The sequence below is a fragment of the Sparus aurata genome, chromosome 7 (genome assembly GCF_900880675.1).
Source record: "Sparus aurata chromosome 7, fSpaAur1.1, whole genome shotgun sequence".
Classification (NCBI taxonomy): Eukaryota; Metazoa; Chordata; class Actinopteri; order Spariformes; family Sparidae; genus Sparus; species Sparus aurata.
The window spans coordinates 27,899,145-27,918,348 of NC_044193.1; the positions used below are offsets into that span (position 1 = coordinate 27,899,145).

At 42.8% G+C, this 19,204-nt stretch overlaps 1 protein-coding gene across 5 annotated transcripts in view; it reads left to right on the top strand.

Moving 5' to 3' along the window:
* The window catches only part of LOC115585019 (plexin-A1-like), a 295,372-nt gene that overhangs the window by 198,793 nt on the left and 77,375 nt on the right, over positions 1–19,204 (top strand). For all 5 annotated transcript variants that reach the window (XM_030423005.1, XM_030423008.1, XM_030423007.1 and 2 more), the window contains 2 exons: positions 10,447–10,543; positions 16,785–17,008. In XM_030423005.1, coding sequence (XP_030278865.1) covers positions 10,447–10,543; positions 16,785–17,008 — 321 coding nt within the window. The remainder of the gene's footprint in view (positions 1–10,446; positions 10,544–16,784; positions 17,009–19,204) is intronic.

The following is a 19,204-nucleotide window of genomic DNA, read 5'->3' on the forward strand; positions in this document are numbered from 1 at the left end:
ATTATGCACATTGTCATGTTTTTATTAATTCTTTTATTTTAAGATTATGCGATAAATGTTTGACATAGTGTGATGTCACAAAGTCACAGAATTAGAGGCGGGACTACTGACGGGGCATTTAAGGAGAGGTGTTTCTGTGGAAGAGAGGAGCTCCTGCTGGTGTGGACTTTATAGACCTTCATAACTTCATAGTATTACTATACTATACTACTATATATCTCCTTCAAAACCATGACTAACGATTCTCACAATTGTTCAATCGATAAAACACACATTGTTCGAACACCGCAGCTGTATGGTAGATATTCCGGCTCTCTCTCTGTTAAAGTTTAAGCCGCCCACGCCGCCAAACACCAGCTCCCAGTCCAGGAAAGAGCAGTGTGCAGTTTGCATCCCCAGTGTTTGATAGACTCGCATACATTCATTACTACACCGGTACTACTACTGCCTGAGAGTTGCTGATGCTGGAGGACAGAGACCTTCCTCAGCAAATCTCCGATTCACTGGCAAACTGAATGGAAACAAGCACGCACACACACACACACACACACACACACACACACACACACACACACGCACACATGCACTTACGTCCATTGCTTCACTCTTCAGTGCACTCCAATGTTTTTTTTTTGCAAAATCCCGATTTTCTTTCTGCAGGAGGCAGGAAAAATAGTTAATACACCAGCCTGAACACAAGTTTGCAGCTGTTCACAAAGCTAGACATGGAGGGCTGATGTGTGTCTGTGTGTGTGTGTGTGTGTGTTAGTGTGCGTGTGTGTGCGCCCATGTGTGCAGATCCATGTGGTGCTGCGAGCGAGTAAGCCTCCTCCTCTCCACCACCCCCGCCTCTCGGCTCGTCAGGTGGGACTGTGATAGGATCCAATTAAGGTAGCTGTAGATAAAATGATGATGAATTGCAGCGGTGGGGTAGACTGACGGACACAAACACACACACACACACACACACACACACACACACACACAGGCGCGCCTACACAAGTCTGGCAAACCATTACAGCGGAAAAAAGAGGGGAAGCGAGAAAAGACAAAGAAGGAGCGAGCCAAAGAGGAGGTGAGGGAATTAGGAGCAGACAATGACGATGCAACGGAGAGCGCGACGGAGGAGGTAGAGAGAGGTGAGAGAGGACGAGAAGAATAAAGGAAGACGGAGGGGAGGAGAGAGAGGGACCGAGCCCGGCCAGCAGACCAGGGGAAACAAACAAATGAGGGAGGAAACAGATGGAGAAAAAAAAAAAAAAACGATGCGGAATAGAACATTTTTGAGAAAGCGATGCCGAAAGAAGAAGAAAATCATGATCGGTGCAAAAGTGAAAGTGCTGAGATTAACTAGAATGGCCGAGGGTGGAGGAGGACAGTCGGGACAACAGGGACTGGTTAGAGAGTTGCTCAGCCGTGCAGTGTTCGGAGTCAGGTCGGTACAGTACAAGAGTCAGGGCAGGAGTTGGTAATGAAATCTCATTCTGGGACCTGTTGGGAAAATGTGGCTGGAGAAAGCAAACAGGGCACCCACTTTACACTCACCCACCCAACTGCTGGCCGGTGCTCCGAAACGACGGGACCACGTATGACATCACAGCAAAATGTTTAACCTATTTTGATATTAATAGATCTTTCTTTTGAGACAAGATGAACATCTATTGGCACACTTCTGAACACTTGGTTCAGTCGTCGTTATTAATCACAGTGATCAGAGTGAATTCAGAGTCTGTCAGCGTTAGATTATGGTTGCGTCGTAACGCAGTTTGAGTGCACATTCATTTGAATCGTCTACACTGCAGTATTTACGCTACTTTTGAGAAGAATGAATGCTGACTTGATGTTCGCTGTGGTGGATTACATGAATCAAGAGAGTTTCAGGTCTGCTGTGAGAATTTCATATCATACAGAACAGGGTCAATCTGAAGGTTTAAAAAAACAACACGATGACATCATCAGTTTTTTTCAACTGAAAGCCTGAATTACAAAAAATGTCCGACATCTGATCATAACACTGGCGGAATGTTCTGTGACGTATTGTAAACAATGCAGCGTGAGTTATAGCAGCATAGCAGTTGAGGTGCAGATCAGCTATCTATAGTGCTAAATTATGTTGTAATGGTGCACATGGAGAAATTCAGGTTATTTCATGTCTTGAAAATTGAGAAAAGATATCACATTTATGTTATGGATCTTGAGTAATTAAATTATGTTATTTTTTGACCAGATCGCCCAAGAGTCAGGATATCTTGGATTCAATTCGTCTTTAAATCTGTCTTATGTGAATCCACCAAACTCATGGACATGCAGCAAAAAATCGTGTCTTTTGAAAAAAGCTTTCGCAGCTGCGCTGTTTTGTTTTGTTGTTTTTATTCCTAATTAACTCCTATATGAGCATGTCTGTTAAGTGTTTTTTAAAGCTTTTTCATTGAAAACAGCTGCCAGCACCTGGAAAACACTCAGTGACCAAAACTGTGTCTTAAAACCAAAACAATGAGCTGAAAGTAGCCAAAACATACTATAGAGCTAAGAAAGCTGCGCAGTTAGGTAACAATAGAATATGTATTTGTTACTACTAATGACACAACTTTGATGATGAAACAGTGATAAGTGCAGCTTTATGGAGATAAAACTTAAAATCACACGGCTGTGGTCTTTTAGCCCACATGTGAATGTATTTATAGCCTTTATTCTCAGAGTAACTGCATGCTTATAATTAATAACATGGCTGTTAATAGAAACACTGACGACGAAAGAGTTAACTCGGAGGATCAGCACACAAGAAGGTCTATCTATGATGGAGAACCTGTGTACTTGCTACCATTGTATTCAGTATTCTCAGTAGGGAAGTGTGTGTACATGTATCACAGCTGGCTGCGACTGGGACAGTGGAGTGTAATAAATCACAGAGAAAATTAGCCAGCGGTAGACGTACACTCATCCATTCAATCTTGCTGTCTCTTTGTGCATTATTTAGCCCCTCGCCAAACGCTGAAACATTGAACTTGCATACTCGAATACACCAGGGACCCAGAGTACGCATGAATGCTCTCTGGGACGTTCGCGGGAAAACACACGCTGGCGAGAGCACACACAGATAGGATGCCTGCAAGCTGCGTGGATACCTACTGGTTCATGGACAACACACACACACACACACACACACACACACACACACATCCTCCCCAGGGGTTTGGAAGCCCAAGTGAAGCAGACATATGGAGATTCTCCACATGATCCTCTTCCTAATCATGTGGAGCAGACGGAGACTGTAGCATCAGCAACAACCAGCAACCTGCTTTACATGATTTATTACACTGACACACACAGGCTATCAAACACCGTGTGTGTATGAACATCCCACTGTAAGTCAATGCATCTGGCTCTGTTGTGAGCAGCATGAGTCATTTTAGGAGCCTGACAGACTGTGTCTGTCCGTGTGTTTACAATCCACAAATTGGTCCAGACTTCGCTCCAGTCTCGACTTTTTATAACTTTCACACACATGCCACAAATGGGACGTATACAGTATGACACATGTACAGTCAGCCTGTTCTCGGGGCGGCTTGGTCAGTGGCCCAGTGATTCAAACGATGAGGCTGTAGGTACCCCTCATGCATCATTAACGCAGTAGTGTAAGGGCCCTGACCCACTGACCGTGGGCCAGTACCGGGGGCCATCTGTGAGCATCTGTGGCCCAGTTGTCGCGGTGTGTCCTGCAACGTCAGCACACATTAGCCCCTGTCGGCGGTCTTTTTGGGCAATTGAGCGTGTTGAATCAGCGCCCATTGGTGAGAAAACCCGCTGTGATTGGCTGTTCACCTGAGCCAAGGAGTGCAATGGAAGAGAAGCGCCAAAATAAAGGGAAAGTCCCTCGAGTCTGTCGCTGTAGTATCCTTGAATTTGGTCCTTCAGTGCAGTGGCATTTGCAAGTTTTTATCAGACATACACTTGTTCAGAAGCTATATTAGTGAGAGTGGGAAAAAAAAAAAGTTGAGAAGTCCTGTTTCCCATTTTGGAATGACGAATACAGACTAGCTGGTGGGTTCAAGTACAGCTTTTAGGTCCAGACACGGTGGACGTGGGACGCCACAACAGTCCGGCTTTGTCGCCGCTAGTGCTCTGATATCAGTTTGGTGGGTCTTGGCCCTAGTGGATGGGTCAAACACAGGAATGTCACCTTGGAAGAACGGAGTTCAAGTCATGCATGTAACCAGACGATAAAATAGACTTATTTTGTGAGTTACATACTGTCTGTCTGTTCTTAGGTTTTTATGACTTCACAACGCTGAGTTTAAGGCAAGGCCTTAGTTAAATATAAAAAAAACATAATGCGTACTCCATGCAGAACAGCAAATGCAATCTGTTGGCAGAGGAAAGCGAGGATTACTTTTAGTTTTTTTTTGTTTTTTGTTTTTTTTCATTAATCAATGTACAGCATCAATGTTCTTGAGTAAAACATGCCATATGAAGCATGTTTAATAAAGCCCCATTGAGCTGAAATGAATGGAACTGGGCTGAAATAAGGGACTGTGTGTGTGTGTGTGTGTGTGTGTGTGTGTGTGTAGGTGTAGGTGTGTGTGTGTGTGTGTGTGTGTGCCTGAAGTGTATTTTTAACACACACTCAGGTATCCTTCAACATGACTAATTACATGAGGGTGACCTGCACATGGACGCGCCCACATATGCACACACCTCTCCGTTTTTCTACCCCCCCCCCCCCCTTCACCAGCCAGCTGCTCTGTTTTGTTAACATCGGCACTTTTCAGTCCCTCACACACTCACACACACACACACACACACACTAGCACACACCAGCCATATCTATTCATACAATCCATGGAGACATGCAATCCATGGAGACGATTCATGTAGCGAGAGAATAAACGAGTGCAGGAGCAGATAACGAATGAACCGGCGCCAGGCTGCTGTGTTACTGTAATGAGGCCAGGGACGGCTTTGTGCTCACCTTGTAGTTTTTACACCTCCTCCCCTCCCTCTCCTTTTTTCTCCCCTTGTCACCTCCCCTCCCTCCCTCCCTCCCTCCCTCCCTCCCTTATGTCCCCTCTCACCGCCCCGCCTCGTCTCTGTACCTCTCTTGTCCCTTATCGCCACCTCTTTAAAACTCTTCTTCCTTCCACTGTCCTCTGCTCTTTTTTTTTCCATCTCATTCGCTTTCCTCCCCTTCTTTCTTTCTCCCATGTTCATCCTTTACCTTTGCCATCTTCCCTTTACCGGCTCTCGCCGCCTCTCCTCTTCACCCTCCCTTGCTTCTAATCTCCTCTCCTCCTTCCCTAATTCCGTTCCTCTCACTTCCCCCCTTATCTGCTCTGGAGCTGTCCTCAACTTGCATCCACTCAGCTTTCCTTTACCTTATCCTTTTCTTTTTTTTTCAATTTCTACCATTCCCTCCACCTTTGCCTCCTCTCCTCTCCTCTCCTCTCCTCTCCTCTCCTCTCCTCTCCTCTCCTCTCCTCTCCTCTCCTCTCCTCCCTCTTCCCTAGGGGGGCCTACACTATGAGTTGGCTCAGGTAGATTAATTACATGCAGTGACATGGAGGAGCTGGCCAGAGGCTTCAGTAATGAGTCTGATTACTCATCTCCAGCAGCTCCGGGCGCTCAGGGGAGGGAAGTCACGATGGCAGGCCAGCAGAGAGGCCCGCTCAGCAGGGGAGAGCAACTTTTACCTACAGGGCTCCGGCAGCATTGAGTTTTTAACAGGCCCGGTGCCACCACTTCTAGATCAAAGCTGTACCAAGAGTCAGCGACATGCCGGTGGTCAATAGACGTTCGATTCGGTTTATTAAGAAAAAGCACCCAGGAGATATACTTCAACCCAGAGGTGTTGGTTTTCCTTGCTTCTTACATATATGTTAATAGCTATAATCAATTGTTCAAACAAGCTGTACGCCAGCAGGACAAAACAAATCCAAACATCTAATCACAAATACACCAGAGGAATGACTAGTATGGAAGAAATCCTACGAGGACGCCAAAGGGGCATCCCAGAGCGGGACGGCTGGGAGACAAAAAACATAATTAAATGCAGGAATGTGTGGACGATAAATCACAGGCTTAAAAGACAGCAACAGTTTTTTAAAAGAAGTTGATTTAAGGGAAAGTGTACTGCAGTCGTATTACGATGCATTGCATCTCAGTATATTGGCTGAATCCTGCTTCTGCCCTCATTTTGTCCTTCTGGAGCTCCAGAGGTACATAAAGCACAAACAGTATTATCATATCCGCTTTCAGACACATGGCCAGAGAGATTCTCAGAGTAGAAGGCTGAAAATGAACACTATGGTTGATGTGATGTACTGTAAGCTACCTATCTGTTGTGTCAACACATCCTCATACCTAAACGACTGAGCGGGGTTATTGCTGCTGACTCCCAAAATGACGTACATCGCCACTGTCAATAAGAGATTTGCAACTTTCTTACTACCAAACGTTGTACCAGACCATTGTTGTGCAGGTGCAGTTTGGTTAGGTTTATCCAATTAGATTACCTGGCTAGGTTTAGGCACTGACACTTTGCCTTAAATCAAGTGTGTAACATAAACGTGTATAACTGAAATGACGTTTTGTTCTAACGTAACTTAAGTTTATACTGAGTTCCTCCTTTGGTGCTGTGATAATAACTACAGCCACTAGATGTCACTCCGTTAACTGTACATGTAAGTATAAGTCATATTTAGCTGCTTTCAGAGTTGACCAATATAGTAGTTTTTTTCTCATGAAGAGGAGCTGGCTGTTTTCTTTAACTGCCAGCACCTCCAAATCATCAATAGTATAATTCGTACTGGAAAATTTCATGATAAAGTAAATTGGCAGCAAGTTGAAAACTGTCAAAGAAGTGAAAATGCCGGCAATTGTGAGGTCTTGAAAGAAGATTTTAGCATTCGCACCACTTAATAGCCATCGCTGATATTCAAACACAGGTCCTTTAAAATGTTGCCACTTGTGAAGAAAGGTTCAAGACGTGGTAATGGCTTCAGCAGCGTTCCATTATTAGATGTACTTTGAAGCCACGGTTATAATCATGATGTCGGAGCATCTGTCATCTTTTAAAAGGTGACTGTCTAATTTTGGAACAAAGCCCCTAATTTCTGTCTCAGTTGGACTCCTATCCATCAAAAAAAAAAAAGAAAACTTAAAGAAAGAAGATAAAATAGTAGATATTGACAGTTGCCTCCTGACAAAATATCCCTGCATTGTTGATAAGAGCTTTGTAGGGAGAGTTTGTGGATAATTAAAAGCTTTGTCCTTGTAAGCGGAACCCTAAGTCATGGCAAAATGCCTGCATCTTATATCAGGTGCCATCCATACTTGTAATTTCATTAGAGAAGAATTAAAAATTGCAGAGGTCAGAGCAGAGTGACAACTGGTGACTGACAAGACTAGTGTGATAAATTATTAAGTGTCAGCTCCGCTGAGCGCTGTCCTAATGTGGCTCCATTAGGCTATTTTTAGATAAAGTTCTAGCCATGCTAACAGCATTGCTCCAGGGATGGCAAGTTTGGTTGGTCTTAATATTGGTTCACATTGAAATAGCTCAACAGTTATTGGCCTTGGCCTTGATGATCCACAATGTGGTTAACATGTCTGGTTTTGATGAATGTCTTGATTATTATTGCCATTTAATTTTTGGTAATCAGCATTATGTCCCGTTATTTTGAATTGTAATGAATATGGTGATGCCCACAGTGTTCATCAAGCCCCATCTTAAGGTTAATATTTCTGTTTGGTCATTTACAGAACTATAGTTTTACCTCTGTGCAATTGCCTCGGTCCTGACGTGCCAATAATGACAATAAAGCTCAACTAACAACTAAATAAAAAGGATTCATGCTGTGTGGCAAATAGCTGTCAAAATAAATCATTAAGCCAGTGTTGTCTCCACTTCCCTGAAAATACACAGGGTCTGACTAACAAATGGAAATCAGGAGTGTCAGTAGACTCCAATGCAGACCTATTTTACTCCAGCAAGTAGGCCGACCCTTAGTAACGATTTAGCAACAGTTCCCAGTCCCTGTTGATTTAGCCTTGAGCTAATGGTGATACTTTCAAAGCTAACTTGGCGTGTATTTTTAAGCCAGTAGCACAGTGTCGCAGAGATGGCAGGTGCTGGGTTGTACTGTGATGCTGATTTGAAATTCTAAATGTTAAGTTGACCAATGGGATTGCTTGGTTGGAACTTGTATTACTTGTGTTGCTGTTTTATTAACTTTTAGCACCACTGTGTTTGAGCAAAGCCTCATATAGCTGTTAGCATGCCTGTATATCCGATCCTTATTCACTCATGTCTCTCTTTTATAATGACACAAGCTACAAGAGGAACTTTGGATCTCTTGGAAATTATACTGAGCAAGTTCCAGGTGACACTTGTGGTTTTAGGGGTAGTTTAGTTCTGAAGTGGTTTTAGCTTAGCTGGGTTGAACCCGTCTTCTGCTTCAATCTCCTTCTGCTCCTTTTCAGTGTTAAATCATCCTCAAAGGTGTCTTTTACACCAAAGTGTCCGACGGAAAGGGAATTAGACAGTGGGCGATGCTCAGTGTGACGGGGTGGCACAGTGTCGCGGTGTCACAGCGCGGTTTGTGTCGGCGATTTAAACCATGTGACAGCATGAATAAAGCATGATGTGGCGGGCAGCGAGGTGGGCAGGGACTGACAAGAGAACAAGCTCACCCAGTGTTTTGGTGACGCGAGACAAGTCGAAACCCTTAAAGTTTAATGGGGGCCACGCCGCAGAGAGGAGTAGTGTGTGGGCACGTGTGTGTGTGTGGGTCCTGTGGTTTCAGTGGGGACTGGAAGCTGCCATACACAGGCATTTAAACAGTGGGGCGTAATGGTGATGCTAATAAAGTCAGCAGGCTGCCTCATGTGTGATGGATCAGGGTCACACTGAACTGGTGGGAAGGGAATAAGTCCAATCAGCCTCTCCTTTGTGGCAAAAGAGTGTTTTGGTTGAATCCCCGTGCTCCGGAGCTGCTGACCTTGGAGAATCCTGTGGTTTTTACTGGTCTGTGTTCCCTCTCAGCTTGGATCCAGACTTCCCACATTTCTTCTGCTGTGGCGGCTTACAAAAGTCTCCTTTTTTCCTCATGTTTAGGCTCTTTTTTCTTTTCCTTTTCCTCAAAGGTTTAAGCTAAACCAAAACCACCAGGGATCGGACATGAAACCATAAGGGTTTACATGTGTATCAGTAGCTTTTTCTACTTTGCAGGCATGTACACGGACAACCCATGTTGCTCATTTTTTTCTTCAAGGAGCCCCGCCTTTTAGTCTATTAACACCAGCTTTACTTATTCAGTCTCTGCAAATCTGGGTTACAGCCTGACAAAAGAACTGATAAAGATTAATGGTTGAGTGGTTGAGGGTTGAGGGGTACCAAACCTTCCTTTAAAAAGTAAGTGGCAGATCATATAATGATTTTAAACAAAAAGAATTTCTCAAGTTTCATAATTCCAGTGCTTTCCAACTGACTTCAGTGTTGTTGCAGTGAGTAATGCGCAATACTGCGTGAGGTCGTCACACTTACTGAACTGGGAAAAAAAAGTCGCCAAAAATCTAATCCGAGACACAAAGCAAATTGATGCATTTCCTAAAACATAGGTTTGATAGATTTGTCTGCAAGTGTGCGGGAAAAAAGAAAAACTGTTCAACATCAGATTTTGACTTAATCTACACACAGGACATCATGAAGAATGAGTATCTTATTTAGTCCTGGGATATATTGTATCTGGTACTGGAGGCACGCTGGTGAACCAAGATTGGGGTGAAGTTTTGAATGTATCATCTGTGTCTGTGTGTGTATGTGTTAGTGTGTTAGTGTGCATGCGTGTGTGTCTCAGGCCCCATTGCCCATATGGGATGGTCGAGTCCCGTCTATCAAATCCAGTGTGTCAGTGAGCAAATTGGAAATGCCAATTTCACTTTACACCGCTCCGTATCTTATCTCTCCCTCACCCTCATCCCACCACTTAGCTCCTGCCTAAATGAATAAGGTCCTCTCACACGTCTACCAGTGTCCGATTTCTGTCGGCTTTCACCTCTCCGACCACCCCCCCCGTTCCTCCTCCACGTCTTCGTCCCAGTCTTCATCCATTCCCTCCCATTTTCCTCTTGTCACCTGCCTCCGTCCTCCGTCCTACCTCATCTCCCGTCCTCCCTTCCCATTCCTGTCTCCATTCTTCCGTGCCCATTCAACTGTAACCCATCTGCTATTTCTCCATGTGTAGTTATGAAATATGTCTGTTTTGGTAAATATGGATTTATGCATGTGCGCATGGTCGGGCTGTATCGCTGTCTGCAATGAACAAGCCGAGGCGAATCACTATGCAAATTAAACAATATCTCGTACAATTCCCGATTTGCATTGAATCCATTATAAATCAGCAATTTCTCACACACTCCTTGTCTTTTCTGTTTCTCTGTCCGTCTCAGTACGACTACGAGGGCAGTGACATCAGTGACCTACCGGTCGACCTCTCCGTGGTGTGGAATGGAATCTTTGTCATTGACAACCCGTTCAACATCCAAGGTACAACACTTTCTTTTCTCTGTGTAGCCATCCCCTTCCCCGTTCTCCTCGCTCATTTCGCCGGCGCACCCAGGCATTGTTGCTCGCCAAAGAATTTCGAACCAGCTCTGGTTGTTTATCTGTCTGTAATGATTTTCTGTGGAGCAACAACGCCGTGTGCAGTTTTTCCCCTTCATAAGAAATCTGTAATTTCGTTTCTTGACAGCCATCAGGGAGAAAGGTGAAAGTGTACCATCCGTTTGGAAAAACACCATCCTTGTCTCGGGGATAAAAGAGGGGCAGAGGGAGTGATTGATGGATGGCGACGATAACAAACATCCAACACAGAAATTAATAGGGATGGATGTTAGAGAGAAAGATAAACAAATGGCAAAAGCAATAGGCAGACGAGAGGATGAAGGAGGAAGAGCGATGGGTGGATGACAGGTTGATAAACGCAGCACGTGATGGCGGGGGGGGGGTAGATGAGAGTAAAGGGATTGATAAAGAAGAACAGAAAGCGACATGGAGGGATAGCATTTATTATTTTTAATCGCCATTTACGCATGAAGTGGAAAACAATTACCAATTCTAAATTCTTTATCAAGTGTAATATATTTGGTGGCGGAGGCTAATGATTTTAGACGTCCCATTACACAAGATAATACAAGTCTTGCTCTCAAATGTGTCACACAGTCTTTTTGCAAAAGTAAAGTGCACGTCTGGAGTCAGATGGACTGACCTTTCCTCCTCTTTTCTCTTCTCCACTGTTCACTATTCACTTCAGTCTTGAGGTGACGCACGTGCACGTTTTAATCTCACATCCTTTGTGTTCCGTCTGACCTCATTTTGATGAATGTCAGACACGCGGTTCATTTTGCAGATTGCTCGGAAATTAGTTGCTTATCGGTCCTGACCTAATTCTTTCTGCCTGTGTCATTATGTTTAAAATATGCTCCTTTAGGTGTTTCGGTCTGTCTGTGCTGCAAAAAATCCTTTTGTGGGGATTAAACATCCTGAGTTTAACATGTGCTGAGAAGTATTGTAGCTGCCACCACGGAATAAATAATCACATCTCTGCGCAATCAAACAGATGGATCCTGAAGTGTACTGTAATTTTGAGCCATAGATTTGATGACTTTGATCACATAAGTACTTGACTGAGCACTACAGGCGGGCGTTTTGTGAATAATCCACTCTGTACTCAGTATTAGCATCCCTTTAGTGAGTCAAGTAAGTCCGCACATTGCATTTTGACGTGTTTTTAAATGGAATTTTACTTTAGCTTTTATTGAATTATAGAACATGTGTTACTATTGTTGTTAATACTGTTATTGTTGGGAAAATGACGATGTTTTAAAAATGTTATGTATAGGTAGATCTATGCAGCAACCTGTCTTTTGAAACATATAGTAGGAAGCTCTAAAGACTTTATGAGTTTATATTACTGAGGATGTGCTTGTTGCACTTTACACCAACTCTGGCACATCTGTCCATTTGGTTTATTCACACATCTGTAAAGATTGTTATCCAAACTAGGCAGAGGTTGCTCTGGATCTCAGTCCCCTAAAACCTCTGAGCAGTTATTTCTGGCATAAGTACGAACAACGTTACTGGTCCGGCTGTCTCCTGATGCCCAAGGCGGTGCCGATGTTGCAGGATGGCAATCACCCAAATCGTCCAACGAAGGAGTTACGTGTCAGTCAATATAACTGAATGATCGCCCCTTTCCTGTTGTCGAACTAAAAGTCAGGATGCACGATATGTGTTGGTCCGATAAATGATTGGCCTGATACTGGGAAATTTATTTTACCTATTGGTCAAATTTAAGCTGATTAATGTAGCTGATAATAAGAAGCCAAATTGCATTCATTGATTTAACAAGAGCAGCATCTGCACATCCTGATACAGCAGTTGGCAGCTTTAAAAGTTGGTTTGCACCCACCAGCAAACACAGATAAGAGGAATGTGTTGCGTTAAAACTCTACGAGTCGGCTCAAAATACATCCATATAATGCATCCGTCACTTAAAGGCAATAATGTACAGCTTCATGCTAGTTGCGTTGCTGTATAAATAGCTTAGACATTTGGTAGATCTTTGGTTCAGTCTTAGATATCTTCAAAACTAGTGGAAGGATTGTCAAAGATGTTTGCACAGATATTCATATTCCCCAGAGGATGACTCCTAATGACTGCTGAAGCCATCAGCATGTCAGCGTTGTCATCCAAAGTTTCCAAAACTTGGTCATTGTTACGTTCAGTTAAATTGAAGCAAAGACTGACCACAGAGAATATGCAGCGTTTGGGTAAACAAAATCAATTATTGCTAAGTTTTGAGAAAATATGGTGTGCCAAAATGATGAACCCTAACATTTGGAGCCACTTAACATCGAGTCAATGACTTATATGTACTGCACTTGTCACTATCTGATATTTCAAAGTATTAAGACTGGCGTTGTGATTCACAGGCAGTCAGTTCATACTTTTGAAAGATACGATATGTGCTTTTGTTGTATAGCATCTCCAAATCCCAGAGTTTCCCTCACTGCTCATAGTTTATAAATTGAAAATAAACACAATTCGCCGTTGGGTTGAAACCACTGAGCTGTGCGTTTTCATATATCGAGGATCAGTCGTGCCTTTGAATAAAAGCGATAACAGGGCTTTTGACACCGGTTCATGCTCAGGATGCGTTTCGATACAACAGGGTTATCCTGCTAACTCTTGAAACAGGCCCTCGGGACCATGTGTGCCACAGCTAGCGCTTCATACAGCAGCAGTGGTGTTGAGCTCTGAGGTTTGGAGAGTGAAATCCAATAATCTTAGAGGCAATGAGTGAATGAACTAGACGGGTATGTTCCTGTTGTTGTGACAATGAGTAAGCTGCGCCCACTGCTTGACTTCCTAGGTGGCAGGGAGTTTAAGCAGGCAGCGTGCGGCCTGTGGCGTATTCATCACGACAAGCCAAAGACAGACTTCTGAAACATGTGGCGGCGGTATGGATGAGTAATGAATCAACAAACCGATCAACCCCCTGCAGATATATTATACTTATTGTGCTAAAGCCTCACAGAAAACCTATTAGGATTATGAGTTCAATGCAACGCTTAGTGTTAAAGGTCTGAAACTCTTTGGAAAACGTGCTTTATAAAACCGTCCTCACTCGTACCAATCTCATAAAGACCTTCTCCTCCTTTTCTCCTCCTCTTTCTCTCCATCCTCTATTAATCCCTCCTCGCCCCGTCCCTGTCTTTTTTTCATTCCGAAAACCGGAGCTGCATTATCCGTCTGCAGCACAGCCGCTCGGCCCGGGCCCGGCTTTGCCCCGGTGTAAAGTGGAGATGTTAATGTTAATTAAATCATTCATTTGGTTCAGATTAATTAGCGTCGCGCTACTTTTAAGCTGAGCCGCGGCTAATCAGATTAGGCCGAGCGGAGGGCCGAGGCGGGCAGATGGATTCGGAAGAAGCTCGCTTTGAAGTCCGGCCGCCGTCTGTCTGCCGAGGAGGAAGAGGAGGAGGAGGAGGAGGAGGAGGAGGAGGAGGAGATTCCTCTGTGCTCTGTTGCTTTTCTTTTTTTTTTTAGTCCCCCTCTTTGTTTTTCCAATTCAGTTCATTTCGAATCCGTTTAACTGGTGTGACAGCAAACAAACCTGCCTGCAGGGTTTGGCGTTGTTGTATCAATGATAGATAATTGTTATAGAGATTAACCGGTGACAAATGGCAGATCATGAAAACCTATCCACTTACCGGCACTTATTTTCTCTCCTGTTTGCATATGAATTTCTCTCCTCTATTTGTCTTTTCCGCGCTCACACAGATCCTCTCTACGTCTCTCTCTCTCCCTCACCCCCCCCTCTGCCTCGCTCTCTTCCTCTCTGGCTCTATCTGTTGCTCTGATTCTGTCGTCCTCGCGGGGCCTCGCCATCTTTAAATTCATAACAATTCTTGTTGCTGTTTTGTTAACAAGCGCAGCTAAAAATGTATCCTCCCCCCCCTCCTCCTCCTCGTCCTCCTCCCCGCTCCCTTTCATCTCCCTCTCCTCTCTCTTCTCAGGTGTTTGAGGTTTAAATTATTTATTTATCTATTTATTTATTCATTTTTTTTTTTTTTCACTTTTAATGACTTTTTCCACTCCGCAGAGTTGAGGGAATGTTTTTTTTTTCTTTTTTCACACAACAAATTATCAACTCCCCATTGGCGTTAGAAGACATTGCCTGTCGAATTAATTTCTGTTATATCCCTGCAGGTCGCTTGTTCATTTTTTCTCCCCCCCTCCATTTATCTGCGGAAACAGTTTATTTTTCTCATCGTCACAGCCTCCGAGTGGCAATAATCACCCACTGAAGGTTTTAGGTGTTACGTTGGTGATTAATATTCATATGTGCTGTTTCCTGCTCTCTTGTCAGGCTAATGGACACAAAGTGTATACTTTTGATTACTTTTTTTTTAAACTTATTTTCATGCCACAGTCGCTCTCTTTCACATTAGCAGTTTTCAGAACTTTCTGTGCATCAGAACTATTTCTTCAGGAGGATAGACAAAGTTTCCAAAAGAAAGTAACCATAGGCTAGTTTGCGTATTTAAATCACAGCAGGAAGTTAACTGCTGTTTAAACATGTACTCGGGTAGAAAATGGAGCACAAAACCAACAACAGTTCTAGGACTGTTTGCTGATTTTGAACAGTGTAAAATTAATGTCAAATAACTTTTTTCGCTGTTATAAATTGACAAATGAACCCTGCAATTTACAAGTGGGCTAGAGCAGTAGACTACACATTAAGTTGCATTTGACTACACCATTATGTTTTAGGTTTTCAGTCATGCTAATTAGCCTGCATGCTCATATAAAAACACATGCCTGAGCAAACTATAGAGCGGGCCCGAGGTGGGACCGAACAATGTGCCATTAAGCTACAGCAGCATGTATGTATATGTTGTTAGACAAAGAGTGAGAGGTAAGACCAGGGAGTTATTTTTTTATTATTTAGCATCTACTCCACTTGCATTTGGTTTTCATATAGCCTACTTGGAAGAATTTAACATTTTTGATAAATATGCTTATATACTTTATTCCCGGGAGTCAAATGAGATGTGTATACTAGTAGCAGCTGTCCAAGCTCTGTCAGAAAACACATTCTACAAGTTAGCTCATTTTAAATAGTGTTAAATCAATATGTAACTACTTTCTGCTGTTATAAGCTAACAAATTAAGCTTGCACTTGGCTAGAGTAGTAGACTGCACAATAACTTACCTTTGACTGTCGACAAAGTTGTGTCTTATAATTATATATATCTTATATATATATTAGCTTTTCAGTGACGTACGTACAAGTGCTGTTTAACAAAGAGTGAAAGGTAAGACTAGAAACAGGGAGAACCAGCTAGCCACGCTGTCAAAAAAACACTCCTTCCTCACACTTCTACTATTCATACTAGCTCATACTAAATAGTGTAAAGTGAATATTAACTTATATTTCTCTGCTGCTAGCTAACAAATGAAGCTCAAGTTCAACCGTGTTTTTGTTTTTTTAATTAAAAAAAATTATTTATTATTTGGCTAATTTACCTTTGAGTAGGAGGATTTAACAACAAAACTGTGTCTGAGCTGTTCAGAATAATTAGCTAATTAGCCTAAAATTATGAAAATATAGCTGAAAATAGATGGTCAAGTGAATGCTAGGGCAGTCCCATATGTGGGACTTAACAATTTGCTATTACAGCAGCATCTGAAGGTTTTGTTTAACAAAGAGTGAAAGGTACAATTTGACACGTTGTTTCTTTAGGCTAGCCAGCCTCTGCTCTATTAACTTTTGGTGTTCATATTGCCTGGCCTACTTGGAACAGGCAGAACAGGGTTGTGACTTTCTCTAGTATAATTTTCTCTTGCGGTGAAACCTAGCACTGTGGCTTGCTAACTGAAAAAACAAGTCATGTTGCTTTTGCCAAGTTAGCCAGCTAGGTTGCTTGTCTGGCCAACTTGAATTCAAATGATCATACACACTGTTTTATTTAGCTAGTTAGCTGGCATGCCAATCTACTACAATCATACAAGCCATTGCCACACATAAACGAATGTCGCTACCATCTGTGTTCACTCATGTACTGACCGTCACGTCACATTAACACTAAACATTTAAGTTTGATAGTTTGCTAATGCTGTCAAAATCTGCTGTTCCCCACACAGCCCAGTGACTGAAGTAATTAGTAGTATAATTGCAGCTCCAGTCACATCTCATCTGTCTCTGTGCGCCCCGCCACAGCCCATCTCTACAAGTGCAGAGCGCTGCGGGACAGCTGCGGTATGTGCCTGAAGGCCGACCCCAGGTTCGAATGTGGTTGGTGCGTCCAGGACAGGAAGTGCTCCCTCAGGCAGGAGTGTACCGGCGGAGGAAATTCCCACCTCCCGATGCAGATGACTGAAGGCGGAGGATGGATGCACGCCACCTCTGGAAACAGCCGCTGCACCCACCCCAAGATCACTAAGGTAAGTGTGAGTGTGAAAATGACAACACCCTCTGCTCACTGAGTCGACTGCAGGCTAATGACAAAATACTCGGATACAAAATGACTGCCATTTTGTAGCCGTGTATCGAGCATTGTGTAGATGCTGTGTTTGTGGAGTCTTTAATAAAAACCACAATTGTCTCTGTTTGTGAGAGAGGATGGACAGTATGTCATACATTACTCTCATATCAGATTCTGAACTACACTGTGCTTTCATGGACTCAGAATCAGGTTTCTGGAGAAGCAGGTTTTCACATGCAAGAGATTTTTATTGGACACTTAGATTTAAAGTTATTTTTTTCAGGTCCCTCCCACACAAATAGACAAATAGCACGAACACAGACACGCACACACATACACACACACTCACACAAACTCACCGCCAGCTCTACTTGTTAATGGGGAACTGTTGCCAGGTAGACGAAACGGGGCTGATGGCCTCTTTTCAGACAGAACAGTATGTGTTCCAAATCAGAGAAAAAGTCTGCAGAGGAAATCACATGATTTTTCGTGAGCCAGTTCTCATCAAAACATGAGCTGTGATCTCTTTGCTGCGGTCAAACAAGATACAAAAAAGCGAGAAATCAGCAATGTAGCACATTCATCTAACCTCTGGAAGTTAATCCTGCGAGTGAGTGATAACATTGAAGGCACAGTCAGTAGTTTGGACGATATAAACTCAAGGTACATTCAAGCGTATATTGACAGAGGGCCCGTTTAATAGCAACACCGTGAAAAGAGAAACCAATTTAAAGGTCTTATGTTGTTGCCCAGTGTATGTTCTACCTTTCAGTCAGTTTAGGACTGTAGTGCTATGTTGAAATTTGTTTTATTTGTATTTTTTTTTGTCGCTGATATTAAGATCGCAGCGCATGCCTTTACATACTCCCCTATTCTCTATTATGTTTCAGTTGGTACTGGATTGTATAGCTTTTGGTTTTAACTTTAGTCTTTTAAAGTAGCAACAGACATCTTGTCCCCTTAGCGTTTCCAAGTGGTATTATTGTTGTCGCCACTGATGCAAATACAACTGGGCTGTTTCTGTTGTCCTCAGAGTTGCAAATAACAACAACACTGGACAAAATGTGAGGGTGTTCAATCATTTAGTCTTTAATAGAAATTGATTGCCTGTTTACCTTCCTTCTTCTGGCTGACCACGGGCCTGCTAGCGAGGTTTAGTGGGAACAACTGTAAATGCAGATGGTTTATTTATTCGGTACACATTACACTGTGCAATCAAGAGGACTTCACCACACTTTAAAGCAGAACAGTTGTCTATTGCCAGTTTAATTGTTAATAAATCAACATAGTTTACTTCATTAGACCTGAATTAAATAATCTTGTATTCATTTTTACTAATACAAAAATAACTAGTCATGCATAGCAGTACACCATCAAATGGTAATGTGAACACTAACCACATAATTATTACCAAATAATCATTACAATGAAATACTGTTGCACAGCTAAGTCAAAGTCTTCTCTATGCTAATATAAATGAAATTGACCAGAAATCAAAACCTTCCGTGGGAGAAATATCTTATATCTTGAGCTACAGTCTAATACCTGCTGAAAAGAGCTTTCACAGCAGAAGAATTGTCATTATGATGTTTACAGCCAAACAGATGATACTAAGATTTGCACTTATCATGCAGTGGTCCCTCTACGTTTTCCTTTTCAAAGAAGATGTATTTGAGAAAAACACGGAAGCCACTGTATTTTCTCACAGATAAATGTTGTGCTCAAGGTGAAAAACACGAAGCATCCTGCTCCGCTATTTCACTTCTGTGCAATGGCTCGTATTCATTCAGACTTTAAATGACTTCTACAGAATGTTACGTGTCAGACATTTTGAAATGTATGTATCTATTGAAAATTATAAATACACACATTGACGTTTGTATCGCGTCTATGCAAAATACATACAGAATATACTTTCAAGGCCGCAAATTGAAGGCAACCCAAATTACTCAACAGACGCATCACAGTCGACAAGAAAGAGCAGAAGAAAAAAAAGTTGACAAAGACCAAAAGAAACGCTTTTGATCAAAACTCCCCTCACTGTTACAGTTCTAAAATCACCTACAAAGAAAAGCAGCGCCGCCTCTATGAGCACCACATCATAATCTCGTCGACTCGTGAAGAGTGTAGTGTCACCTGCGGAGATCCAACGCCG